At 56.0% G+C, this 27,049-nt stretch overlaps 1 protein-coding gene across 3 annotated transcripts in view; it reads right to left on the bottom strand.

Moving 5' to 3' along the window:
* Positions 1-27,049, bottom strand: part of PPFIA4 (PPFI scaffold protein A4) — a 47,113-nt gene that overhangs the window by 18,288 nt on the left and 1,776 nt on the right. For 2 of the 3 annotated variants that reach the window (XM_081825007.1, XM_081825008.1), the window contains exons 2-18: positions 16,423-17,055; positions 12,782-12,883; positions 12,246-12,410; positions 11,870-11,944; positions 11,556-11,645; positions 10,786-10,977; positions 10,340-10,486; positions 9,931-10,065; positions 8,148-8,231; positions 7,754-7,885; positions 7,402-7,464; positions 6,638-6,729; positions 4,429-4,537; positions 2,748-2,956; positions 1,083-1,323; positions 597-632; positions 243-376 (exon numbers count right to left, since the gene is read on the bottom strand). In XM_081825007.1, the coding sequence (XP_081681133.1) occupies positions 243-376; positions 597-632; positions 1,083-1,323; positions 2,748-2,956; positions 4,429-4,537; positions 6,638-6,729; positions 7,402-7,464; positions 7,754-7,885; positions 8,148-8,231; positions 9,931-10,065; positions 10,340-10,486; positions 10,786-10,977; positions 11,556-11,645; positions 11,870-11,944; positions 12,246-12,410; positions 12,782-12,883; positions 16,423-16,656 (2,240 nt within the window). In that variant the 5' untranslated portion in view covers positions 16,657-17,055. The remainder of the gene's footprint in view (positions 1-242; positions 377-596; positions 633-1,082; positions 1,324-2,747; positions 2,957-4,428; positions 4,538-6,637; positions 6,730-7,401; positions 7,465-7,753; positions 7,886-8,147; positions 8,232-9,930; positions 10,066-10,339; positions 10,487-10,785; positions 10,978-11,555; positions 11,646-11,869; positions 11,945-12,245; positions 12,411-12,781; positions 12,884-16,422; positions 17,056-27,049) is intronic. The other variant, XM_081825009.1, reaches the window with a different exon arrangement.

Raw genomic sequence — 27,049 nt, 5'->3', positions numbered from 1 at the left:
GTGAGACCTCGGGAAGGACTTACGGTAAGTGGCAGAGGTTGGGCGGTGGGGCGGGGCGGGGCGGATTATGATCAGAGCAGATGACCAAAGGACACATGGGAATGTCCTTCCCTGACAGTGTTTCAGAGAGAAGCAAGATGTTTAGACACCTGGACAGGTGAGACTCCGTCCCTCCAGAGGCAGGGGGAGGGATGAGATGACCTTGGGGGTAGAGGGACTCAAGGTGGGGCCATGCCACTTACCTTTTGCCTTCTTCCTGGCTCAGGGCTGGATGGCCAAGCTTCTCTAGCCGCAGCGTCCTGGGTGAGGAAGGAGGAGAAGTCTCACATTTTATGGTGGCTTTATCCTCTCGGTTCTCTTCCCGAGACACTGGCGACTGAACAGACAGTGAAGCCGTCAGGGGATAGAGGGAGAGATCTGGGGCCTGCCTACCCAGCCCAGTCGAGGCAGAGGAGCTTGGAGAAATGTAGTGGGAATAATGGGGCCCTCTCTGAGCCCAGACTCAGACTCAAGGGCCCAGCCAGGGGAGAGAAGCCAAAAGGGAAGGGCCTGGGAGAATTCACCCATTAGTACCTGGGTCATCGGGCAGCACTCACCAGCAGTTTCCTCCTATGCTTTCTCAAGTCACTGGGCTGGAAGAGAGAGTAAAGGGTGAGCTCAGCATCACCCTCCGGATGCCCAAAAGTCCACCCCAAGTGGAGCCCGGTGGTCTTAGGAGGAGAAGATAGGATTCAGTGCCTTACACAGGCCGAGAGAGAATACCCCAGCAGAAAAAAGCTGGCCTGGAAAAATAAGTCAGGGCCACCTCTGGAAGAGAGGGAGAGGTATGGGCAGGGGGGGAGTTTCTTAAGCATTCTGCACTTATCCAAGAGAGAGGGTTGAGGAAGACATGACGGGCCCACGCCAGAAGAACACGTTGGCGGCCTGACATGCTGGGGTCTGCACACATCATGGGAAGAGGATGCCAGGCCCAGCTGAGAAGGAGTGAGCCCTACCAAGCCTTCGCAGTAACCCTCGGCCAGCCCCCAAAGCAGAGCCCAGAGTTGACTAGGGTTGTTCATCAACTGTCCCAAGGCTCTCACCAGGGTCATGACCCCCATGCGGTCCAGGTCCTGGGCAGCACTGCGGGAGGTAAGCTTAGGCATGGAGCGGCCGCTGAGCGGAGGGGACGCGCTAGCCAGGGACAGGGCAGTCAGAGAGGTGGGCATGGAGCCGCGTTTGCGCAGCTGGGTCAGGTTGAGGGCCTCCATGCTGCCGCTGGTCACTCGAGTCTCGATCTCCTCGGCACGCAGCTCCGTGGACTCCTTCTCTTCCTGGATCATCCTGGGAGGCGGGCAAAACCAGACGTTACGCTGGCCCCAGCGAGGCCCAGCAGGGGGCAGGGGCCAGCACCGCACTTCCCACTCTGGGAGCCCAGGCAGCAGGCAATGCCCAGGGGAACACCGCGCTGTTTCTGGCATTGCTGGGACACGCAAGGCCTCGCGGACACAGATCGATCTTTCCACTGCAGCTCAGAAACATTTCTCTCTCTGTCTTGTTAGCTGACTTCACGTAACAAAACTCTCCAGCTCAACAAAGGAGGCATTTAGTCAGTGGGATACAAACCATCCTGGAAGGCAGAATTCTTGACCTACCACTGACTACGCGGGCCACCTGGAGTCAGACTCTTTGGCCTCAGCTTCCCACTAGACCCATGCAATGTCCAAGCCAGCCGGCCCCAAACCCAGGTCTTTAACTGACGCTGACCCCTGATGGAGTTTTCCCTGTTCCATGAAAAATGAGAAAACCCATGATAACCCTGTGGGGGGGGGGGGCGCGTGTGTAGGCAGCCTCACGCACATGCACACACCCGCATGTTTTGATGTGACAATGCCAACTGTCCGTTAGGAGCCGGACTTGTCTTTATGCAGAGTCTGTCTTTCAAACGTGAGGGGTGTTAAAATGCCCTTTCTTTTGTAGAATGGTTGTGATAGGGGACAGCAGCTACTTTTCATGGGTTCCTTTGCAGAATAAAAGTTGGCAGCCCTAGGTTACTACCCTTCTCTCGCATGTGTGTGTTTTCTTTCTAACTGGTCTGTGAAATCCAAAAGTGTGGGAACCATGGAACCAGATGTCCCATATAGCCCTATAAGCTCTGAGCCCTCTGGCTCAGATTTTTCCTTGACGCTGGTCACAAACATTCACAAACCTCCTACAAAGTCAGGGTAAAGTCCAGGTCTTGATCTCTTTCCCTGCCACTGGTTTCTGTTTGACACCTCATTAGGGATGGGAGGAATGCTGCAATACACAGAGTGTAGACCTGAATGTGAATCCTGGCCCCGCCACTTACTGTGGGGCTTCGGGCAAATCCCTTAAACTCTCTGGTCTCGGTTCCCTTGTCTGAACAATGGAAATAATGCTGCCTCCCCCAGAGATGCGGGGGCAGACCGACGGGAGCATCTACAAAGTTCTCTCCCTGACATGGTCTCGGTCGGCGGGGCTCCAGGCTCAGCCGCAGGAGCTGCAGGAACACAGCCTCCCCAGCCCCGGGAGGGGAAATGAAGCCTGAAAAGTCAGGCTGAGGTCTCACCCCTCTCCATCCGGTATGGGGCCTGATGCCCGCCCCGCACAGAGTCCCTAGACTGAGCACTCAGAGGTGCAGCTAGAAAAGACAAGCAGATACACGTAGAATTTGTCCTGTAGTGCCCGAACCTAAAGGGGCCCCTGTCCTACAAGGCGCCTCCCAGACCCTCCGCCCCAGCCCGAACCTGATCTCTTCATTGATGGCATCCAGCTGCTCCTGCAGCATCATGGCCAGGGTCTGGGCATCCGAGTGGCCGCTGGGGGAGACAACATCCACGGAGCCCACCAGACCCCCTGGCTCATCCTCATCCATGTCGGAGATCTCGGGGTCACTGTCAAAGGCAGGAGCGGCTGTGGGGGCCAGCACCCCAGGCAGTGGAGAGGGCTCCCAGTCCTTAGTAAAGGAGGGGAGAAGAGCAGGAATAAGATACACCAGACCGCTGAGGAGCAGGCCCCTCCCCACCTATCCCAGCAGCACTGGCACCTCCAGGTGATTTATTTGCCCTTTAGAGTCTAAGAAATACTACCCCAATTCAAGGAGCCAGGTAGCAGAGTGGTTAGGAACAGATTCCAGAAAGAGACTGCCTTGCTTTGAAACCTGATTATTAGCTGTGCAACGGAGGTAAAACTGTTTAACCTCTCTGGGCCTCAGTTTCTTCATCTGTAAAACGGGGACGGTAATAGTACCTACCTACGTTGTAGGTAATCGTGAGAACAGAGTGAGGACATGCATGGAAAGCACTTAGCACAGTGTCTGGCACTATACAAAGGCGATCCCTTTCCATGAATACAAACTCTCAAAGAGTAACTAGATCCAGGGCACAAGAGAAGCCAAGCAGTCCTGTCTGTCTTGCGTCTCCCAGGGTTTCAGCACATCGCAGGACCCTGTACCCAACCCTGAGAAGTGGTGGTCTCAGAAGTCACCCTACAAACCTCTTCAGTGGATAAAGGCCCAGAAGAGGAAAGAGCACAGAAGTGGGCTAAGCGAGCCAGAAGAGCAGGGGGGCCAAGGATAGAGAGGTGCTCTAACCCCATCCTCTAGGACCCAGACCCCCAACTTCCCATTAGGGCTCTTTTCTAGCTCCTGGGCACCTGCTGTGTTCTTATCAATGGAAAGAGGAAAGGGTGAGGGGAGAAAGAGATGCCTTCAGACTGTGACCCCATCAGACTAGGGCTTTCCTAAGGGCAGAGATGAATCCTCCCCCGTCAGGCTAGGAGTTCCCTCCTTCTCTACCCATATCTTGCAGTGCCTTAGAGCATGCAGAGGACCTGGGTTCAGGGCAGAGCATGCTTAACAATTATGGCGCTAGGATGGAATCACATTTCCCCAGATAGAAGATGAGGTGGGTCTTGGTCCTTTTCTGCCCCGTTCTTTCCTGCTCCCCCTCCCAGCCCCCCCAGGCAGTCTCAGCAGGAACGCAAAGCTGCTTCTCAGAAAACTTCAGGTGCCATCTCCCCAGGGCCACTTAAACCTGCCATCCCTTCCTCATCTCCCCCATAAACCACAGCTTGTGTTCCAGAAAGCTGGCCAATTCCATCTCATCCCTGCATCTCCCACCCTGACGGCCAGAAACGCACGCCTGCACCCCCAGGCACACGTGCACACGCTTCAGTAGGGCCTCAGGGACTGGCTGGCCGCCCGCCAGCCCCACCACTTGCCCACCGGGAGGCCAAGGCGAGGGGGCACAGCTGTTGCAGCTAACAATGGCCCCAACCCCAGGGCTGCAGCTGTTGTCCACACGGGCGTGGGGGGGGTGGGATTTGCACCGCACACCAGCCGTCTGTGAAACTGGAGCCAGGCACGCGGCCGAACTGACCCCAAACTCCCCGGGGAGACCCCTCCACGCTCACCCCTCCACCCCTCACCTTGGCAGACTCCTCCCGCAGAGCTGAGTAGTGGCGGTGCAGGCTTGAGGGCACGTGGCTGGCTGCGCTCAGGGAGAACCGCACATCCGCTGCGCTGCCCATGTGCGACCTTGAGTGGTTGAGGGGGGGTGCAGGGGGCGGGGAGAAAAGACCAGCCCTGAGCACTGAGAGCCCCATCTCACACCCAAGGTCCAAAGAGTTAAGGGATCTTTGGCTTGGCGAAGAGAAGTCTTAGCTGGCAGAAAGCTACTGGAAATGGTTTAAGGGCTGCCATGTAAACAAGAGATTCGATTTATTCTCTGGTGCCCCAGGGATCAGAATGATCCAGGGGAGAACGTTCTAGGGAAGCAGCTTTCCATTTAACGTAAGAAGCACCTTCGGATGGTAAGATTTGGTTTATGATGCAACTGGTGGCTTTTAAAGAGCTGAGCTCTCCATCAGAGGCATTCAACCCCGGCTCTCGGGCCATCCGACAAGAATGGTGCTGGAGAGCTCCGGGCACTGAGGGACTTTGCAAGGGCGGGTCTCTAAGGGTCCTTTTAATCTCTAGGGTCTTTGTTTCTTCGTCTTCTCCTCAGCAACTTTCCTTGGATTTCCCCATAATCTGGACTGAGTTCCTGGCCAAAATTCAACCCAGGCCGACTCCCTTTCCCCCAGGAAGCTTCAGGAGGCCCTGACACTCTATCAGAGACATGGGCTAGAAAAACCACTTAGATGCCCCCTGGGTTTATTCCAAACCTGAGACTTTAGAATCCCAGTAATGATGCTCTGGAATGTCTGGAAGCCTCCCCTAGTGACACTTCTTCCCTATGATGCTTCCCAGTTTGGATACCATGAGGGGGCCCAGGGCAGAGGGACAGGGCAAGCCTACAATGGATAAGGGAAATGGAGCAGGGAAAAGGGAGTTTCTGCTTATCCCCCTCTTCTCTCCTCCAACTCAGTCCCAATTCCATGATGGGTCCAGTCTTTCTATGGTCAAAGCCAAGAATTCTCAACCATTAAGGAAAGCAAGCAGCGGGAAATAGCTTGGTGTACTCTTGAGTCATGAGTCGTATTCATTGGGGGGTGGGGGGGTTCTCTTTGGAGAAACCTATAGAAAGGAAGAAATCAGAGGGATCCCAACTACTATTCCCTGTCTCTGTTCCCTGCTTCTCTCCATGCTGTCCTAAACGATAATTCCTGATGAACTTGAAGATGGTACTTAAGTCTCTACCACCCCAGACACCCACAGGCTTCTCTTCTTCAGGTTCAATGTCCCTTCCCCTAATGCAAGCCCTACCCCTCCATACAAATGTGTATGTACACATTTCCTGTAACCTCTCTTCAGGGAAATGGATCCCTATTGCCCTGACATAGCAAGAGCATGACTGAAGGGAACCTCAAAGACTCCCTTCTGTGAGACTTTGGTTTGGAGAGAAAACAGCCAGGAGCCATGAACCTTGAGGGGCATTTCCCACTAGTATCCTCAATCTTCACCCTGCCTCTCTGGGCAGAGAAGTGGCGGCAGGACTGAGGTCTGCGTTCAATGTCAATTACTTCACAGAATGTGGAGAAAAATCCAGAAGTTCCCTAAAACATGGACCTAATTCCAGCAGTAGGTGAAAAGCGCCACTCTCCATCTCTTACAATGTTTTCAGAAAAAGGGAGGTCACAACCATGATGTGGCCTCTCAACTTCCAACTGTGAGGAAGTTCTGGATGCCTCATGTCAGTCTCTCGTGCTGCCTTTCTGCCCACTGCCTGCTGCCTGAACCTACACGGTCCTTAACTCTCAGGCAACAATCCTCCAGAGCCCTAAAGATGGTATCTCCGAGGAACTAGAATGAACCAGACACTCTCCATGAGCAAGTCCTGTGGGACATAGGTGAGCAAGTCCTGTGGGAAATAGGTGAGCATGTAACTCAGCAGACCCCTCTCAAGGGCATGTCCTCTGTCAAGGAATCAGGAAGCACGACCTGTGTCCCATGGCTCTGGGGAAGGAGCATCCCGTCTTTACTTGCCTCTCAGCATCCCTCAGAGGACAGGTGCTCCTTCTATGCTGCCCAAGTGAGCTAGGTGACTTTGACCAAGTTCTGGGAGCCTCAGTGTCCCACCCTGGATAGGAGGAGGACCCTGAGGTCCTGGGCGGTCTTTTGGTGGGAGGAAGTCTCCTTCCTCAGGGTCCATCCAGGACCCCATCCCAGCACGCCCAGCCTCCCGCGCTCCAGTACCTGGAGTGGACGCCATCCACAAACGGCCCCCCTCGACCCTTCAGCTGGTCCACCTCTTGGCGCAGCTTCTCAATCTCTTCAGACAGGCGGCCCTGTGCCAGGCAGACCCGGGGTGGGGGTGGGGCCAGGGAGGGGCGGAGAGAGGAGAGAGGGACAAAGAGGACAGCAGAGTTGGGGAGAAGCAGAAGAATGTACTGCAAAGTCCAAAGCCAGGGGCCCCCGGCCAGGCCTACAGACAACACCGAGAGAAGAGGTCCAACTGGAAAGTGAGCAGAAGGGTGGGCAGCGGGCAGGCAGAGAAGCAGGGCCAGGAGAGGGTCTGTCTTGGTAAGGATGCTACTGGAATAGGGCTTGCTGAGCCCTCACCACCACACAAATGCATGGCGACGGAGGCTGGGCAGCTGAGGGGAGCAGGGTGCCCACCCAGACCTCACAGACGGGGCTGAGGCAGGACCAGTGACGAGTCCCCTCAGAATCACCGGACGTCTCCTGCTTCACCTGGCCTGAGGCCCCAACAAATCGTGCCCTGGGCCCTGCCTCTGCTGCCCACCCTATGCCCTATGCTTATGGCCTCCGTTTCTTCTTTACATGTGGGTGGCGATGCGTCCACCGTGCCGGGCGCTAGCGAGGATCAGCGAAATCACGTCTGTACACAGACTAGCGTGGTGCTGGGTGTCAGAGCAGCTGCATGAAACACAGGCATGTTCCTTCCTCACCGCAAGCCCGGCCCTCCCAGGCCGGCGGGCTGGCCAGCAGCTGGGTACCTTGTGATGGTGCTGCTCCTCGATCTGCCGCTGGGAGCTCTCCAGCTCCTGGATCAACGTGTTCTGGGGGAGAAGAGCTGGGAGCTAGGGACCCCGCCCCGGTTCCTCTGCTCCGGCGCCGGCCCGCGCCTTCCCCTCCCTGCCCCCACTCTCCAGGCCAACCCGCCCCTCCTCACCCCTCCTGCTCCTCCCTTCTCCAGCCTCCCCAGGTCCGTCCACCAAGGTCTACGTCCCAGACACGCCCCGCCCCTGACTAACCTCTCGCATCCCAACTCCTCCCCTCGGCTACACCCACACCCTCGCCCCGCCCACCCTGGCAGCCCCGCCCACCCAGGCCCGCGACCCAGCGCACCTTCTCCTCCAGGGCGGCCATTCGCTCCTTGAGGTGCAGCTGCAGGCGCTCGTTGGACTCGCTGAGCAGCCGGTCCACGGTGTCTGACAGCCGCTTGTTGTGGTCCTCGTTCATCTTCTCCCGCTGGCGTACCTGCAGAGCCGGCACACCTGGTCCCAGGTCACCCCAGGGCCGCGCATTCCCGCCTGGCTGCACCCCACTCACCTGTCCCCTACTCGTCCTCCCGGAGCCCCTCTCTCCAGCTCCCCGGACCAACTCCTGCGGCCCCTCTATGGCTCTGTCCCTGGCCAGGCCCCTCCCAGCTCCCACTCTTCTCAGGCCTGTCCACACGCCATCCTGGGAGGCTGCCCTGGGGACAAGGAGGGGGCCTGAAAGCCCAGCGCGGTGCTCTCACCCTCGCCAGCTCCTGGTTCTTCTCCTCCAGCTGCCCCTCCAGCTGCCGCAGGTGCTCCTCAATGCTGCCGTGCCTTTCTTCAGCCTGGAGGTGGGCACAGGTCAGTGTGGCCTGTAGATCCCCTGCCCTCCTGCTCAGGCCCCGCATCCCACACACCCTGTGCCAGGGGGCTCTTCGGGGTTCAGGGCCTCAGTACCAACGAAGCCCAGCCCTCGGCCTCTCACCCTGGAGCAGAACGGCCACCACCACTGCCCTTCTTCCCAAGCACTCTCTCCTCCCTGCCAAGTGTTCTTCCTGCTCAGGGCCTGCCTTAAAACAGCCTGGAGCTGGCAGCCTAATGGACTCCCCACTTCCAGAAAAAATCTCCACTTGAAAGCATGAGCTACCATAAATCTCCTCTATGCCTCCAGGTAGATGGACCTGCACTTAATATGAATGCAAGCCAGACTGCCTGGGTTCAAATCCCGGCTCCCTCTCTTCCCCTGTGTGTGACGTCAGGCAGGTTATTGGATCTCTATGTGCCTGAGTTTCCTCAACTGTAAAATATGGATAGTAACAGCCCCTATGCCCATTGGACCATCGTGTGGACTACATGAGATAATCCATGGCAAACACTTAGGACGCAATAAACACTCAGCAAATGCTAGCCATGGTTATTACCCACCCAGGCAGAGTGGGCTCCCTTCCACTCGCTTGCCTCCAGAGATGGAAACCCCATGTCTCAGCTGGCAAGATATTCCAGACTAGCACACAGCCCACAGTCAGGAAATCCCTCCTTAAAGCCCCCTACTATGACTCATTTGAACATCTGAATCACTTCAGCCCATCCCTTCCTGTCAGTTTGGGGAGATATGAAAGCTGACGGCTCAGCATCCCACACGTGGCATCCTCTAGCACACTTAAACCCAGCACTGCATCCCTAGGAGCGAGAAAGAACTTTGACACCGCCAAGTCTAACCCTATCATCATAGAGATGATGACATGCTCAAAGCGGCCAGCCTCTATCCTCCAGAGGCTCCGGGGCCTGCTGCTTACCCACTGCTGATTTCCTTCTCTCCACGGGTCGGGGGAGGGTAGCTATGGTGACCCCACGTGAGGCCCCCCCTGAAAGCATCCAACCCACTGCAAACACTCCTAAATGCTCTTGATTAGCCCACCGCATGTCTAGGTGCGTGCATTTACCCAGCTCTTCCAGCTCCAACAATGATCTCAGCCTGCCTACCTCTTAGAAATTATTCCTCCATAAAGTTAACTATCCATCAGGTACAAATCTATTCCCTTTCATTAATCCTAAAGCTGCAGCCTTCAAGCAACCAGAGTTGGTCCCTAGATCCAGAACCCTTCAGTTTGATGGAGAAAGGCATGCTCAGCCTGCACTCCCACTGCCACCCCCCACCCACTTTGATCCTATCTCCTCCTGGATTTCATCTTTCCAGAGATGAAAGTCCTAATTTTTCCACTCCAGCCCCCAACAAAAGCTAGTATTAACACAATAGTGTAAATGATCATCAAAACACTTTGCTTCGGCAAAGTCTCGTCTACTTCTCCATGGACTTCTGCAGCCCTCCTCAGGAGACCGTCACTTCGCTGAGGGGTGATGAGGGCAGGGATTACTCTTCCAACAGACAGACACAGACAGGGTGCTTCCCGGAGTCATGCGGTGAGAGGCAGTTTCCTGGCTCCCAGCCCTGCGTGCCTCCCACTCTCTCCACGCACTGCCTGGCTCCGTAAGAGCTCGGGAAGCAGACACAGAGGCAGATCCCGGGGCTCTGGGCCCACTTGCCTTGGTGAGGGCTGCAATCCTCTGAGCCAGCTCGGCCTCCACCTCTGGCAGCGTCTCGGCCTTGCGCATCGTCTGCTGCAGCTTCTGCTCTGCCACTTCCAGTAGCTCCTGCAGGTGCCGGGCCTTCTCCTCACACTGGCACCGTGGAGGGGGGGGCCGCCAAGAGTCAAGAGGGAGCCCCCAAACCTCCCCCACCTCCTGGCCCTGCCTCAGGAGGGAGCAGGTGACAGGCCAGACGAGCCAAGGACAACCTGGTTCTTGGCTGCCCACGATGCATGGCCTCCCCTTTCCCAAGGTGACCTGCAGGACCCCCGGGGCTCCTGGGCCACCAAGGGAAGGTTCCAGCACGATCATCAGGACCGCCAGGGTCAAGTACAGTGCCTGCCCCCACACCAGCGGGAGGAGTTACCTGGCGGTGCAGGGACTCCTTATTGGCCAGCTCATTCTCCAGTTTGTCATTGAGGTCATGGATGGACGTGGCCTCACGCTGTGCAGCCAGGTAGCGCTTCTCTAGTGTTGTGATTCTCTCCTCCATGTCTTCCTTCTGAGCCAGAGCCTAGGGTGGGAGAAGAGGGGACGGGAGGGAAGGGCATCAGCTTCTCCCTGCCCCCATCCTGCCGGCACCTCCCCACCAACGCCTGGCTGCCTGTATCCTCCCCATGCCTCCCTGCCAGTTTCTGACCTTGACCCAGCCCTCCCGCTACTCCTCTGCACAGTGGACCCCAGTGTTCAGTCTTAAGCTCCCCAGCCCCAGCCTGGCCCTCCCTCCAGACCTAGGGCATCCTAGCAGCTGCCCTCCGGAGTGCTGAGTGCCCGCATGCAACCAGATGGGGGCAGGCCGGGGCCCTAGCTCACCTCCCGGAGGTCCCGCTGATGCTTGCTGCCCAGCTCCTCCGACTTGATGAGGTCCCGGCGGGCCGTGCCCAGGTCCTCCTCAAGCTCGGCCACTGTTGCCGTCAGGGTGACCAGTCGCTCCCGAGCCTGGCTCAATTCAAAGTTCTGCTTCTCCAGGAGCTCCTGCAGCTCCTCTACCCGGCCCGTGTCATCCTCCAGGGACAGTGAGCCATCAGTCAGTCATCGGGGCCCAGGGCAGCCCGCGCCCCTGGCCCACCCCAGGGACGGCACACCCAGAGCAGATCACAGCTCCGCCTCCAAAGTCCGCACACACCTCCAGCGCCACCGTCCTTCCTCTGGGCCCCAGGAGCTCGCTCCAGACGGGGACCAAACAAAACACCCTTGCTCCCCTGCGTTTCTTTTGAAAAACAGTAGTTCTAGTTTACCTGCTGTCTCAGAATCTTGTAACCCAGGAAAGGGCGTGACTAAGGGAACAAAGGCTCGGGGAGAGAAAAGGGATCTGGCCTGACACTGACACACAAGGTAGATGGCGCCTAACCCTTCAAGTGGACGACATATTACGTGCCTAGCAGTATGTGGGGTACACACACAAAATATCTGCCGATTTCTTCGCAGATGGGGTGGGGGAAAGAAGGAAAGAGACATTGGAATATTGGAGAAAGCCCCAAATTTCATTCAAGCATTTGCTCGCCTGAACGAATTCAGGGTGGGGCCCTCGCGTCCCGTCTGGGGGCGACCCTGCCCCTGCCACGCAGGTCCCCGAGACCCACCTTCCACAGGCGCTTCGGTCCCAGCTCCACAGTCCCCTCTTCTTCTGCCACTCCCTCCCGAACCCCGGCCCCCTGCTGCAGGGCAGACACCTGTGGGGCACAGCGCCCAGGGCAGTGAGTCAAAGAGAAGAGAACTTCCTGTTTATTCCAGACCCTTCTGAGTCCCCTGCCTCCTCCCAGCCTCGAGTTGCCTAGCGGTCTCCAGCCATGACCGGGGAAGAAATCCAATGCACAACAGAGTGGGGCAAAGCAGTGAACCCTCCTTGGCTACCGGGAGCTGCAGTCTGCAGGTGGAGGGTGGGTAGGCAGCTTACCTGCTGGTGGGCCCCGGCGAGCTGCTCTTCCAAAGTGGTGACTCGCTCCAGGGCCGCCCGGAGCCGCTCCCGCACCTGCCAGAGGGAAGGGGGGGATGGAGGAAGACACAGGGACCCCACAGGACTCAAGCTGAAGGAGCCTGGCTTGATCTACCAGCACTGAGGCATAAGGCAAAGAGAGGGGCCTGCCAGGAGGCACATCTCTGAGCGGGAACCTAACAGGAGGACCTGGAAATTAGGCCGGTGGGAGAAGGGGCCAGTTGCGAAGCTAGAGGGCAGTTTTCCCTCAACACGGGGTGCAGAAATCGCCGAGGAGGGACACACGGAGGCGAAGCTGGATGGTGGGGTGGGCCAAGCGGCGGGCCCCGCCGGCTACCTTCTCATCCAGGGCCTTGTGGTGCTCGAACAGCGACTTGAGGGCCTTCAGCACCTCCACCTCACTGGAGACCCCTGAAGGCGACTGGGCCTGGCGCTTCACCACAGTCATCCGCAGCGACCGCTCGTGGCGGGACACCAGGCACTCCAGATGTTCCAGAAGCAACTGGCAGGGCAGGGGGCAGGGCAAGAGGGAGGGCTGTGAGTACGTGCCCCAGGGGCTGGAAGCAGGGCCCACGTGACCGCCGAGGAGCCATGAGTGGGGCCGTGCGCACCGTTGTTAAAATATTGAAATGCTTCATGCTGGTAAACTGCCACTGCTCCGACTGAATACCTTCCCCAAGCCAGCGGCCCTGGCCTCTGTCCTAGGACCCCGACCTTCCCAGGGCTACCCCCATCTACGGGTGGAAAAACCTAGCACCGACCCCAGAACATAAGACAAGAAGAGGTCAGCATGGGGCCTGGGATGGGCCCTGGCCACGCCCTTGGTCAGGGGCTTCGCCCCCCAACACACACACACCAGGTCACCCCACTTACCCTTGTGTTATTCCGCTCTGCTTTCAGCTCTGATATCTCTTCCTCCCTTTCTAGAAGCTGTTCCCGACACATGCTCAGCTCCCGGGTCAAGGTGGCAAATTCCTGAAAACCCCCAAGGCCCCTGAGTGCTCGGGGATTTGCCCCCTGACCAGTGTCCTGCATGCCCACATCAGTGGTGGGATCTTCTCACGCATCCCTTACTTCTGGCACCTGCTCCCAGAACAGCCCCCACCCATCCATATTGCAGGGCTACAAGCCGCAGCTAACATGTGTGCCCCCAGAGGGGTCCCCATCTCTGGGTCCTCCATGCACTCCAAGTGTGTGTTAGGGTACAAGGGGACAGAGGTGGAAACAAGAGTGAGAGAGTCACCGAATCTGCTCTGCAGCCCCTTCCCCCTCAAGCCAACAATATAACCCAATTAGATCTTTTCCCCTAGTTTGTATTTCTGTTTAATGACATTATTCTTTAGAAACAGATGGAGGGGAGTCTCACCTCTGGTTTGGCATGGTGAGGTCCCGACAGAGACTGGTGGATATTAGACAAGGAAGAGAGGCGGCTTTGAAGCGAGTGCCCCAGGGAGCTCCCTCCCACACCCTCCCCAGGGCTTTGCAAGCTACAGGTGGCCGGTGAAATAAGGACCCACGTATGTGAAAGCAAGGGAGCCTGCAGACTTGCCCGGTCAGCCATGTGGCTCTAGCCCACATCCCAGGGATCCCCGCTTCCTTAGTCCAGGGCTGCATCCTGGTGCCTGATGCCAGGGCACTCGCTCTGGCCTTACCGAGTACCCATGCTCAGTGTCCCTTCGAGGAGCCCTGCTCCCACATTGTCAGGCCCAGACACGCAGAGACATGTTTCCAGCCCACCCCATCTCAGTCAGGACCAGTGTACAAGGGTGAGAGGCTGGCCCCACAGTTCCAGGTCCATCGTATCCTATTTATTCAAGCAGACATCACCGCATTCCAGAAAAGTTCTCAGAGACGTGGCCCAAACTCTGTGGATGCCCAGGGTCTGGGAGTGACTGAACGGTGGCTGCAGTCCTCTCCTAACTGAAGCCTCCTTCATCCACCAAGGACTCATGACTGAAGGAAGAATTCCAAAGCAACCCCCTCTTATCGCTCCAGATCGGGCAACAGAGGACAAGAAGGGCTGTGGGAAGGGACCAAGGGACCCAGGGATGCCAGAGCCTGAGAAGCCTCAGACCTCTAACCCTGTTCTTTGATTATTGCCTTTCTGTCAAGGCCATGGCCAAAGGAGGCCAAACATCTTACCCCCAGAAAGCCAGGCCTAGCCCCAGTGCTGCTCCACTCCTCAGGTTACACACACGCACACACGCACGCACACACCACAAACACACACATTCACTCTCACACGCACACACACTCATTCTCACACACACCCACTCACACACGCACCACGTACACTCACTCACACTCACACACGGTCTCTGTCACACCCACTCACACACACCCACTCACACGCACCACATACACTCGCTTACACTCACACACATTCTCTCTCTCACACACACACACCACGTACGCTCGCTCACACACACATTCTCTCTCACACACACACTCACACACACACACACACACTTATACCCAGAGATAGGACTCGGCACGCCCCTAGTCCCACACCATGACGCCCCCACCAAAGGACCTGTGCTCTGTTCCCCCCCACCGGGCTCTCCACCCCAGGACACCTGCCGCCTCCCCAACTCTAGCCCATCTGACACACTGCTGCCAGGACGATCTCCCAAAGCACGGTGTTGTCCACAATGTTGAATAGAAGCTTCCTATCCTGGTTTTCAAGTTTCTCTCTCATGGTTCCTTTTCATACATCCTAAGACCTGGTCAACCTGGGTCACCTGCTATGTCCAATCACCAGCAAGCCGTCCTGATTCCACACCTCTGCTCAGTGGGCTACCTCCCCCTGGAAAGCCCAACCCTCTGTCACCACCTGATGAAATCACATCTATCTTTCAAAGCCTGTCTCAAAGGATACACCTCCTTGGGACCTTTCCAGACTCCCCCGTGGAAGGCTGTCTCCCTCCTCTAAGTACTCTCTGGAACAGAGCTCAAGAGCACCAGCTTAGGAGCCTATCATTCAACCACAAGTACTATGAGCACCGACCGTGTACCAGGTCCTGTGCTCCCCCCTGGGGACACAGTGACAAGAAAGACATAATCCCTGCCTTCCTGCAGCTCCCAGTGTGGGGCTGGAATCAAATCCCAGCCCTGTCCCGTTAGCTGTGTGACCTTGGCCCAGTTACTTAGCCTCTTTGAAGCTCCGCCTCTATCTGTAAGATAGAAGTAGAGGCCTCCCTCCCTTGTTGCTACGATGACTAAATGAGCCAATGTATGGAAAGCACTTAGCACAAGTGACTTTTACCATCAATGCTGTTTTAACAACCTTTGAGGCCACTCTTCTCTTCCCCTGCCTGGTCTTCCGATCACTCGGCTTTTTATCTATCTCCTTTCTAGTCTGTGAGCCCCAAGGGCAGGGCTTGGCTCCTTCAATCTACAGCTTGTTCGGGGCATCGTGAACCCCATTCTCCAGCAGGGCTCCATATCCCTGTTGATGAAGCGTTACGAGACTCTGCCCCCACAACTTCTGAGCCTTGGGCAGGAGCTTTCTGCAGCCCACCTGGGTTCACCCTGATTCTTCTCCCCTCATGTGGGAAAAGGCAGGTGTGTGGCTCCCCACGGCTGCCTCCCCGGTCCCAGCAGCAACCCCCCCCTGCATACACACACACACAAGATGGGCAACTGGCTAATCTCCTCAAGCGTCATCTTCCATCATTTGTTTTTTTTTTTTTAAAGATTTTATTTATTTATTCATAAGAGACAGAGACAGAGACAGAGAGAGAGGCAGGCTCCCCGCCGAGCAGGGAGCCCGATGCGGGACTCGATCCCAGGACCCTGGGATCATGACCTGAGCCGAAGGCAGACGCTTAACCATCTGAGCCACCCAGGCACCCCATCTTCCATCATTTGTAAAATGGAGATGATGGTGGTAATAGTCCCAACGTCATTGCTGTGAGCATTTAGCAAGGTAAACTGCTCACAAAGTGCTTAGTACACAGAAAACACACAGAAACAGTGACTATCATTGCTAGCAGTAGTGTTAAGGAGGGCAAGACAGGTGTCAAGATACCTGGCTTCTAGATTCAACTCTGCCTAGAATTTTCTATGCAACGCCTCTTCTTTTTTCCATCTGTGCAATAATTGGTGGACTAGATGATCTCCTAAGGCTTCTCCATTTCCACCCTCTGATTCCCCACCCACCACCTCCAAGAATAGGGCACTGATGAGGTGCAGGCAAGGCAGAGGTGCCTTTCCAGTCTAGGGTGCCACCTGCTGGCCACATGGGCTCACTGCAGTGGGCCGCTATGGCTGAGTTTTCTTCCAGCACCAAAGTCCATCCCTTTCTCCAGGTGAAGCCAATTCCAGGCTGAGGAGCTTGAGACTGACAGAGAAAGGACCCATGTAGGCAGATGAAGGAAAGTTAAATGCTCTGTGAATTCCATTTGTTGATATGCAAATAGATGCAGATAAGCTGAGGGCCCAGAGTACACTGGACTGGGCCGGGCTAGGCGAGAGTGCAGGGGCTGAGAGAGGTGCAGACAATGTGGCCTTACCTGGGGGAGGGCGGAGTTAAGGTGGCGCTGGAGCTGGTCCCGCTCATGCAGGGCGTCCTGGAGCCGGCTCTGCGTGGCCACCAAGGTCTCCTGACTCTCCCGAAGGGACTCCAGCAACTTCTCCCGCTCATCCAGCATGTTCACCATCAGCTGCTCAAAGTTGGCGTCAGCGTCGGCGCCGTGGGGGGGCCCCAGGGGGTCCCCCTCATTGATTGTGGGCATCACCTCACACATGGTGGGGGTGGGCAGGGCCTTCTCAGCGTCGGGGGACAGGGGAGGAGTTCACAGGATTGGCACGTCCAGGGGGACCCAGTGCATGGGTCTCAGAGCGGGCAGCACCAGGCGAGTGGACAGGTGGGCAGGGGCTTCTCCCATGGCATCAGTTGCCCTTGCTCTGAAAGGGGCCTGGTGCCCGGGGCGCCCCTGTGGAATGGAGCCAGAGGGCCTGGCTTAACCTCTCAGGGCTGGGGCTGGGTGCCCTATGTCCCCAGACAAGTGGGCAGCAGCCGAGTGTGGCCATGACAGGCAGACGGAGCAAGGCTGGAAGAGGGCCCTTCGCTTAGGCTGAGTGCTGGAGCCTGGCCGAGTCCCAGCTGGGTCTAGCGACACCCATCGTTGCTGGAGGGCAGCGGTCTGTGGAAGAAGAGCCTGCCGTGAGGACCAGCTGAGTAGAGAAGGGCATCCAGGGGCGGGGGTGGGGGCAGGAGACAGGACCTGGACCAGCGGGTGGGGGAGGAGAGGGAGGTGTTGGCACATGGCCCTGCTCCAGGCTTACTCACTCAGACGGCGCCTTCCTTACTTCTCACAAGGAATGCACAAGCCCGCTGCCTGCTGTAGCCTCTGCCTCCCGCTCTCCCCACCCCCAGCTGTCAGAAGTGCAGCCGCAGTGGAGTGGTTCCCCACCCACGTGCCTCACTGGCCAAATATAGAAATGATTCAGTCAGTGGCAAGGGAGCAGCCAGCAGGCTGCCCAGAGTCCTCCTGAGACCACGGGGTGGGAAAGTGGGGGGCCGGGGAATAGGGTCTCTGTCCCCACCATGGCCTTCTCCCCCACACTTAGGCCCAGGTAAGCACAGAAAGGGTTAAAGGGCTCTTCGTGGATGGGAGTCCACACAGGGTGGGCTAGTAGGGTCATAGGAAACAGGAGCAGGGTGGCTCCTACCCTGACCACTGACACAGTCTGGTTCCTTGGAAAGGCATGGGCTGGACCCTGGGGTGGCAGACAGCCCTGACCTGCTCCATGCCCATCATTTGGAAAAGAGGCTCTGGCTCAAATCATCCCCACTCCTGAAACCGGGTAAAGAGCAGGCTTCCACGCTGAATTCATGGCCCACCACCTCTGTGTTGGAGCAGGAACTGAATGATGCGAAGGAACCTGGGGTCATGCGGGGGTACGGGGTGTCACTCTCCTGATGTGCACGGGCCCCGGCTCATGGCTGGGCATCTTCTGTGTCATTGTCCATTGCCAGCACTGCCAGCTGTCCCCAGCTAGGGCGGTTAGTGTGTGCACAGTCTGGCTCATGCGACTCCTTGAGCCTGGCACAGGGAAGCCCAGTGATCAGAGCAAACGAAGGTGTGCTGGGGAAGGCGACTGCAGCTGGGGGTTTCTCTGCCCGCCATCGGCCTCCAACCCCCCTGGCCACAGCTGGAAGGCCACCGTTTGATCAGTTTTCAGAGGAAGCTGTCTTCAGAGCTCCTGCTGCATGAGAAACAGGACGAAAGGCCGCCAGCACAGCCCTGGGCACACAGGAGATGCTCCATAAATGGTGCTTTCCTCCCTTCCCTCCTCTCCCCATTTGGGAGACACAGGGACACCCCGCAGGTGGCCGACCGGGCAACAGGCAGGCTGGGACGGTCAGGGAGGGGACAGGAGATATCGGGACCGAACGTGAGGAGTCAGACCCTGGGCAGCCCCCAGCCTGTGGCAGGGCTGAGCCCAGCAGGGGAACCAGAGAAGGGTCAAGCCTCCTCCACCTGAACCTGTCATCCTCCCAGCCGCCACCCCCCCTCCCAAGTACTCAGGATCCAGGCAAAATGGGAGCAGCAGGAGGGAGGCTGGGGAGGAATGTGGGCCTGGATCCGACACAAGCTAGAGCACCAGCTTGAGAACTCCTGAGCTCACTCCCACAGCCCTTCCCAGAGGGCCCAGGAGTTCAGGCCGGCATGGGGGTACGCCCACACATGCATACAGGCAGACGCAGAACCCTGGGGACCTGGGACATACGCGTGCGGCCACACACATGCTCCCAGACAGACTAGACACAGACACTAACCCAGAGGATCCTTTCCCCAAGCTGGACAGCCACTGTGGAGGGCAGGGTCCCAGCAAACGACAGAGGTGAAAAGTAGCACCCTGGTCTGCACCCTCCCTACCTCAACATCCCCGCCCCACAGAGCAGCGGGGAGTGGACAGGAGGGGCTGCCAGCCCAGTCTTGCCAGGACTGGTAACTCACTGATGCTGATACCAGCAATTCCTCCAGTTCTCCCACCCATTGTGTGTGTCCAGGACCCTTCACCCTGAATGCTCCGATCTGTGAGGCTGAACGCCACGATGGCCCCCCCACACCTCTCCAAGCTCCATCAGCAGCCGGGCCCTCATTCCTCCCACTCCCCCACCCCACCCCAGGAAAAAATGAGAGAGCAGGAGTGAAGGCCAGGCTGGGGAAGGGGCCCCTTGTGGCAGAATCTGTCCTTTGGAGAAGAGGATAGCATGCTCAGGAACTCAGGGGCCTGCGAGCAGCCTCAGCCCAAAGATCCCCAGGCATCCCGCAGCGTAGTGTAGAGCTGGGACTCTGAACACCTAGGCTGCAGTTCTGCCACCGATCAGCTGGATGACCTTGGGCTTGTCACCACCTACTGGGAGCTCTGCTGTCAGATGGAACCCACGACCCTTGTTCTGCCCACCCTCGAGGGAGGAGATCACAGATAACCAGAGGCTGGGAAAGCAGAAAGCAGTGCAGGATCGCAGGGGCGCATGAACGACCATGCGTGGTGGGCAAAGGCAGGCCTATGGGAGGGGTGGTGCTAACTCCTTACGGGGAAGGGGTTGGGAAGTTCTCAGGAAGGGAGAACAGACCTCAGGCCGCCCGCGGTAATGTGCTAGCTAGCTATTGGGTCCAACTTGGCCTCCCCAAATCCTCCTGATCATTCTGGCAACAGAGAGGTTGGCCGCCACCATCCCTTTCCCAGCCTCCCTCCCAGCCAGGTGCCAGGGAGCCACTCTGCCTCCCCTAGTGAAACGGCATCGTGGAGAGCAGGCTGAGGACGAGCCCGAGGGTGCTGCCAGGCAGATGCTCCAAGATGGCTGGCCGGGGCCCCCCCACCCTGGCCCCGCTGGTGCAGCATGGAGAGCAGAAGGCAGCTCTAGGGCAGCCACGCAGGGACACCTGGCTCCTTCTGGCTCCAGGGCCAGCTTTAAATAGCACAATTATCATCTCAGCCTAACAGAAGTCTCCTCGACTCCTGCACCATTTCTAAGTAACATTCTCAGGTCCTGATTCCGAGGCGACAGTTACCAGCCCCCAAAGTGAGCATTTGAGGGGCTTTGCCAGTGAGGAGTGTGGGGAGGCTGTGAAACAGAGGGAGGGGGCTCCAGAGAGAGCAGGCGTAGGGGTGAGTGTGCATGTGCGTGCGCATGTTGGGGGCGGGTGTCAGACCCACACTAGGTGTCTGGCAAATCGGAGGCCTCTCTGGTTTCTCAAAAGTCACCCCCATCTCTTCCCCGCAAACAGGAGGGTTGTGCACTTGGGTCTGATGCTCTGGCCAGCCACACACGTGCACGCATACATGCGCACGCACGCACACACACACACACACACACACACACACACGGGCTGGCTCCCCACTGCCCTACCAGATGGCAGGCCGGCCCCACTTTGGGGAGGGAGCTCGTGGAGGCCAAAGGGCCAGGGCAAAGCTGGCTGGCGCTGTGCCCATGTGAGTGGGCCATGAGCTAGGCAAAGAGGGGGTGTCAGGGTGGAAGCCCCCCGGAGCGATGAGGTAAGAGAGGAGGGCTGTGCCCCCACTTGACTGGAGGAAGGGAGGTATTTTCCTCCAGGAAAATAATACCGATTATGAGAGCAGCTCTGACTTATTGGCTATTTACCGCATGCCAGGCGCTGTGCTATCTGTTGTCATATATTCACTTACTTTAATCCTCACAATTCCTCGCAAGGAAGACTCAATTCTTCCCACTCCGCAGATGTGAGGACTGGGTCTCAGAGTCCTGTGCCCAAGTCTACAGAGCTGTGAAGAGGAAGAACTAGGATTCCATCCCAGTCTGTCTGACTCCAAGGAGGGGATGGAGGTTGAGAAAGGGGAAGAGCGGCCATGACTCCTTCACGATTTCTCGCCCTCGTCCAAGGCCATGGCAGCCTAGGAACTGCTCATCTCGGCCCTCCTCCACCCGCCCCCCCCCCCCCGGGGAAGGAAGATCTCTGCACAGCTGCCACCATGCTCCCGAGCAGCCACTTTCCCACCGGAAGCGACCACGCCCAAAGCCTCAGCCGCCATCCCCCCCGAATCTCTCCCTCAACCCCATCCCCCGTAGGGGCTCCAAATTGAGTTGTGAGCAGTCCCCTGGGCCCCGCACACCACACCAGATTCCTGCAGGAACTGCAGAAACAGCCCTGGGCTCCCCTCACCCTGCGTGGTTTTCAGATACTACAGTCCCAGGGCAATGACGTTCAGCAGCCACCTCTCCTTCCCTCTAACCCAGAAGCTTCTCCTCCCCCGTCCCTCTCCCTGTTCAGCCCACCACCCCAAAAAGCCTTGCCCTCACTCTTCCTCTCCTCTGAGAGCCCAGTGACCCTCCTCCTCTGTTACTCCCTACCCTGCTCACTGTCATGCTCCCTGGACTGACTATGGCTCACGACCTTCTAGCATCTCACCCAGCCTGCCTCAGTCTCCCCTTCCATGTCAGCCTAAAGAACTTCTCATCACCTTTCTAAGCCCACCTCAAACACTACTTCGTCCATGGAGCCTTTTCTGATTCCTCCCTAGGTAAGATCGACCCTTCCATGGACCCAGCACGGCCCTTTATTCCTCCCTCTCTCTGTGACACATCATCTCATCTGAAGACTCAGGGGTGAGAACCATGTCCTACTTATCTTTGGACGCTCCAACGCACGGTCACAACACACACGGAATTGAACAGACACACGTGACAGGGTCGTCTCTGGGCAGGCCATGCCTGCCCAAGTTCAAAGAAGAGGAACTCCAAAATGGTAAAAACTGGCTCAAGGCCTGGGAATAGGTTCATTTATCTTGCCCTCTGAAAATTAAAGCTTCTTGAGAGCAAGACAGGGGCCACTCCTGCTTTGCAAGGCAGCTTCTGGAGCAGACTGATGGGTCTGAATGCTGACTCCTCCACTGACCACTCATGTGACTCGGGAAAGATACTTAATCTCTCTGAGCCTCAGTGCCTCATCTGTGAAATGAGCCCAGAGGGGATGATAGCAATGCCCACCTCAGACAGCTGATGAGGATCGCTGGAGTTAACGTACACAGAGGGCTGGGGTCACAGCCCAACGTTCAGGGGTAACTCTTAGCACCTTAGGCTCCTAAGGCACCTCAAGGCCGGGCCCACTCTGAACACAGTAAGAAAACTAAAAATCCATATAGCTAGAGGAAGCCACTGCCAGAGGAAACCTCTTGGAAAAGCTCTCCTGACAGTTTCTCATGGCTGCACAAATCCCTTCAAAAGCACCAGTTCTCCAGGCCCCCGAAAAGACCAGCAGTGAGACTTTATCTCTCCGGGCTTCGGGTTCCCAAATCTGGAAGATGAAGGTCATAACACATAACACGCTCTAGTGATCTTCTAGGTCATCATGAGGGTCCAAGGAGATAAGACAGAAACTGATCTGAGGAGTATAAAATGCTACCAAAGGACCCGTGGGCACCGACGGCCACCCAGGCCCTCCAGGTCCTCATGCCGTGCACATTCGAGTAGGCACAGGGAGCAAGGTCTCTAACAGGCTCCCCTGGGCCTGTTTCTGTGAAGCCCATCTCCCCAGCTGCTCCCCAGAAGTTAGGTTTGGGCCACTTCTTCCCGAGGCATGGCCTCCCACTTGGGTGAGCATACGACTTACTGTCCAAACAAGGCCCTTCTTGAGAATGAATGGAGGCACTGTGAACAATCACACCAGGACTCAGGTGTAAACTGAGACACACCTGGCTGCTAGTGGGGAAAGGAGGACTGGGAGCCTCTTCTTCTCATACTTCCTCTTCTAAAATACCCAAAAGTAGAGCCATCACAACTACCTCTTTAAATGAAGATGGGATGGGGCGCCTGGGTGGCTCAGTCAGTTAAGCATGTCTGCCTTCGGCTCAGGTCATGATCCCAGGGTCCTGGGATCGAGTCCCGCATTGGGCTCCCTGCTCTGCGGAGAGCCTGCTTCTCCCTCTAACCCTCCCCTGCATGCTCTCTCTCTCTGTCTCTCTGTCAAATAAATAAATAAAATCTTTAAAGAAATAAAAGAAGACAGGATTTGCAGACTGAGAGAGTACCTTTGGGGGCTGCTCAGGGACGATCCCATGGCACAGAGGGGAGGTAAAAGCAAAGGACTCTGAACTCCCTTTTCTTAATTTCCAAATCTGTCAATGTTTCTGAACATCTGATTAAGGTTTCATTTGTATAAAAGGGTTCCAACTCTAAAAAGCATTGTAAGTTAAAGTACTGTGTCCAGAAGGCCCCTGTTAAACAAACACACCTGTTCTCTCGGAGAGTCTGCACATCAGTGTCACAGGGCGGTCAGCCTGAGAAGGCAGCACAGGTGACACTGGGGGGCCGCCGACTCCTTCCCATATTCTAAAGGTCTCCCAGAGATCATATACTTGCATCAACCAAGATGAAGCCCGCACCCCTGAACGCAGCACATGGCTTTGGCTGAACTTACCTCATTAAGTTCAGTAACCCTAGCCAACTTCTGCTCATCAGAGCCATTGGTTAACCCTCATATATGTCCTTAAAAATTGTTTGCAAAAGAAGAAACAAAGTAATCAGTGTGGCATATTTGGAGAATAAAAATCTTTCAAAACCAGGGGTCCAAAACTGTGGGCCAAATATGGTTCTTCTGGCATTGAAAAAAAAAAAGCTCAGAAGTCTCTGCATTAGTAGATCAGCCCATAGATTAGGGAGCTGCCCCATAGCGGAAACCAGAGCCACCCGGAGGGGCGTCAGGAACACAAGAGGGAAGTGCTGTCAGGTGCCAGGGCATGAAAGGCCCAGAGTACTCAGAACTGCGTCATAAAGTGTGTGTGTACATGGTCACAGAGGGTGTGGGGGTGGTTATGAGAGAGAGAGAATGTGTGGGGGGACATGTGCATCCATGCAACAGCATATAAGAGTAGAGTCATGAGAATGTGTGGTGTGTACGGATGGCCATGAGAGCGCATGTGGGTAAGAGAACAGTCATGAGAACGGGGTCCTGAGAGCCTGTGTGTGGGCAGTGAGTGGGTGTGCATAATGGTGGGTAGGTACGCATAATGGCGAGACAGATTGTGTGTGGTCATATGTCAAGGACTCATGACGTATGTCTACGGTCATGCCAATGTGTTGTGTGTGTACAGTCATGAGAGTGAACATGTGTGGTTATGTAAGCACGTGCACCTGGGAGTCATGAAGTCATGTGTACTCATAAGAGCATGTGGGCACCATGAGAGCTTACGCGCGTGTGTGATCATGAAAGCAGATACAGCTGGTCATGAAGAGTGTACGTGCATGCGCGGGCTTGAACCTGTGTGAGAATGTGTGAGAGGGAGAAGAAGGAGGGATGGAGATGATAAAGAAAGAATGAAAACCTCATTTGTTCCGGGTGCTCTGCCCCAAACAAGAGCCCAACATTTTGGGTACTCTGCAGTCGGCCTGGTGCGAGCTGAGGTCAAGAAACTGCACCCAGCTCACCCTTCTCCTTACTGCCACCCCTCAGAGCTGCATGGCAGGGTCTCCCGAGCCCAGGGCTCCCTGTGCATTAGAGATGGCGGCAGTCACCCCATGGATCTCCCAGCATGTCACTCCTCATAAAACAGCCCAGGCCAAGGTCCTGGTCTGGACCCCTCCCGGAGCCCTCCAGTTTTAGCATCCTCCAAGCCACACAAAGGAGAGTCCTCTTCTGGAGCAGCTGCCAAAGACCCCTACCATCCACTGCCTACCCCACCTCATCCCTTACCTAGAACTGCACATTCCTACTTGGAAGGACCTTCTCCAAGGTCATGTAGGCCAACCTTCCACACCTCCCCAGCAGCTCAGTCTTTATTTGATTATCCTTCAGGAACAGGAGCTCACTACTAAATGAGGAAGCCCTCATTGTCCTAAGGAAACTTCTTCTTCAACTGAATGGAAACCTAGCTCCCCTTTGAAGTGACAGTTATCTATCTGAAGACAGTGGCCATGAAGTCACATGGGCAGCATATTTCATCTACGAGAATTCAACTATCTTGGGTGAGCAAAATAAGCAATAAAAGCCTGTAATGCAAACCAGCTATTTCATCTGACACTTAACTACAAAATTATATTGTATGTAAGTACTCTTTTTAAACACTGTACACATTATATAATTAATATATAATGTGTATAATGTATACCATATCTGTACATTAACATTATTGTTCAGCATTAGAAACCTAAAACCATATACCATGCTTTATGGGAGATTTAGGGATTTTCACTTTACCTACTTCCTATAGAATCTAATTCTCCCACTGAGATGTAACACCACCATACTGGGTCCCCAGACACTTTTCTGCTCCAGGTTAAATATTTCTAGTGGCAAGGAGGCCCTGCTTCATTGAATTCAGGGAATCAGAAGACAGACCTCTTCGATCCAATCCAACAATTAACCTACTGAGTAGATTTCCATGAATCCAATGCTGAGTTAAGAGTTGTTATGGATACAAAAGGTAGGTAAGATATGCCATCAACCCTCAAAAAGTTTACAGTCTACTTGAAAGAACACAGATAGAGTGGTCCCCCCCGCCCCAATCCATAGCCTCATTTTCTGTGATCTCAGTTCCCAGCGGTCAACCACTGATGGAAGCATATGATTCTGACACATCAGGTCAACAGTAGCCTAACACTACATCATGGTGCCTACGTCATTCCCCTCACTTCATCTCATCACACAGCCATTTTATCATCTTGCATCATCACAAGAAGAAAGGTGAGTACAGTAAGATATTTAGAGAAACCACATTCCCATAATTTTTATTCCAGTAAATTGTTATAATTGTCCTATTTTATTAGAGAGAGGAGATTCCTCTATTTATAGTCCAATAATTATCATTATTGTTGCTAATCTCTTACTGGGACTAACTTACAGATTAAACTATCATAGGTGTGTAGCCTGGGGAAAAAAATAGAGTATATATAGGGTTCCATACTATCCGTGGTTTCAGGCATCCACTGAGGGTCTTGGAATGTATCCCCTGTGAAAAGGGGGACTACTATACCCACGCAATGGTTCGAAAGCTACAGGGAGTAGCATGTGACCAAATATCCAGTGTCTGGCACAGTCTGGGGGTCAGCACCGAGCACTACTTGGAGTCTGACCAATTGAATTAACCGGTGACAGTTTCTCCTCCAGCTCTCTCAGAATGAAGCAGCCCCAGCCAAGGCCTCTCAGCCCCACAGGCAGGAAGCTGCTCTGTGTTAGAGCTGACTTCGCTCAAGGGAATAGAAGACACTTGATGGTGGTGGGGTGGGGGGCGGTCTGCTGCACCCAACCAAGGCTCTCTGAGAGCCAAGCAAAGAGTTGGGCAGCAGTCATGTTTCCTGTGTGATTGGAGGGCCATTGCCAAGGAGGAGAGGGCAGTCCTCAAGCTCCGCCCAGCCCTGGAGTTTCACACCATGCTAGCTCAGAGCTCCTTCTCCCACTATGCCCCCGCCCCCGCCCCCCCACCCCCCCCAACACCGGTCCTGTCCCCATGGCATTCTCAGTTCCCACAGGACCCTCCCAGCACAACAAAGACTGAGGGGCCCCTAGAAGCTGCCCCTCTCACCACGGCCCATCCCAGTACTTTTTACTCCACTGGCCACCCAAAGTGCCACGCTCTTGTGAGCCAGCACCGTATGCCCTCCAGAGCTAATTATAGGTCAGTGAGCTAGCAGGCCAGAGGGGGGACAGATGGTGACTTCATGTGGCTGCAATACACACCACCCCTCCTCCTGACCTCCCCTCCATTTCTCCTGATCCCATACCTGGGACCTAGACTCTGAGGCAGCTTCCACTCCAGCTTCCACTCTCCTCCCTGCTCCTTACCAGTTCCTCTCCAGGACACGCATGCCACATGCAACTCCGTGCCAATCGGAAGCCACACCTTGCTTCTACAGCAACCCATCCAAGGGCCCAGAGCCCCAGGGGAGAGTGTCCCTGACATAAAAAGGCCTCCTCTAGTGCCTCTATCCTAAAGACTCCTGACTCTCCCCCAGCTCCCTGGCCCTTCAACCCTGACTCCTCCTCCTCTCCCCAGCTCTCACCCTGCTATCCTCAGAAGCTCTGAAAGGACCCACTGAAGTCCCTGATGACTCTTGCCAACTCTAAGATTCTAGCAATCAACTCAGAAAAGAGACCCAGGAGCCTGGTCGCCTGCCCTGCCCTGCCCCTCCAATCCCTCCTTACCACCCAAAGG

This window comes from Leptonychotes weddellii, chromosome 6 (genome assembly GCF_054177405.1).
Source record: "Leptonychotes weddellii isolate Sample4059 chromosome 6, ASM5417740v2, whole genome shotgun sequence".
NCBI classification, from domain to species: domain Eukaryota; kingdom Metazoa; phylum Chordata; class Mammalia; order Carnivora; family Phocidae; genus Leptonychotes; species Leptonychotes weddellii.
Note: the sequence above shows the minus strand (reverse complement) of the source record. Positions and strands in the feature narration are given on the sequence as shown.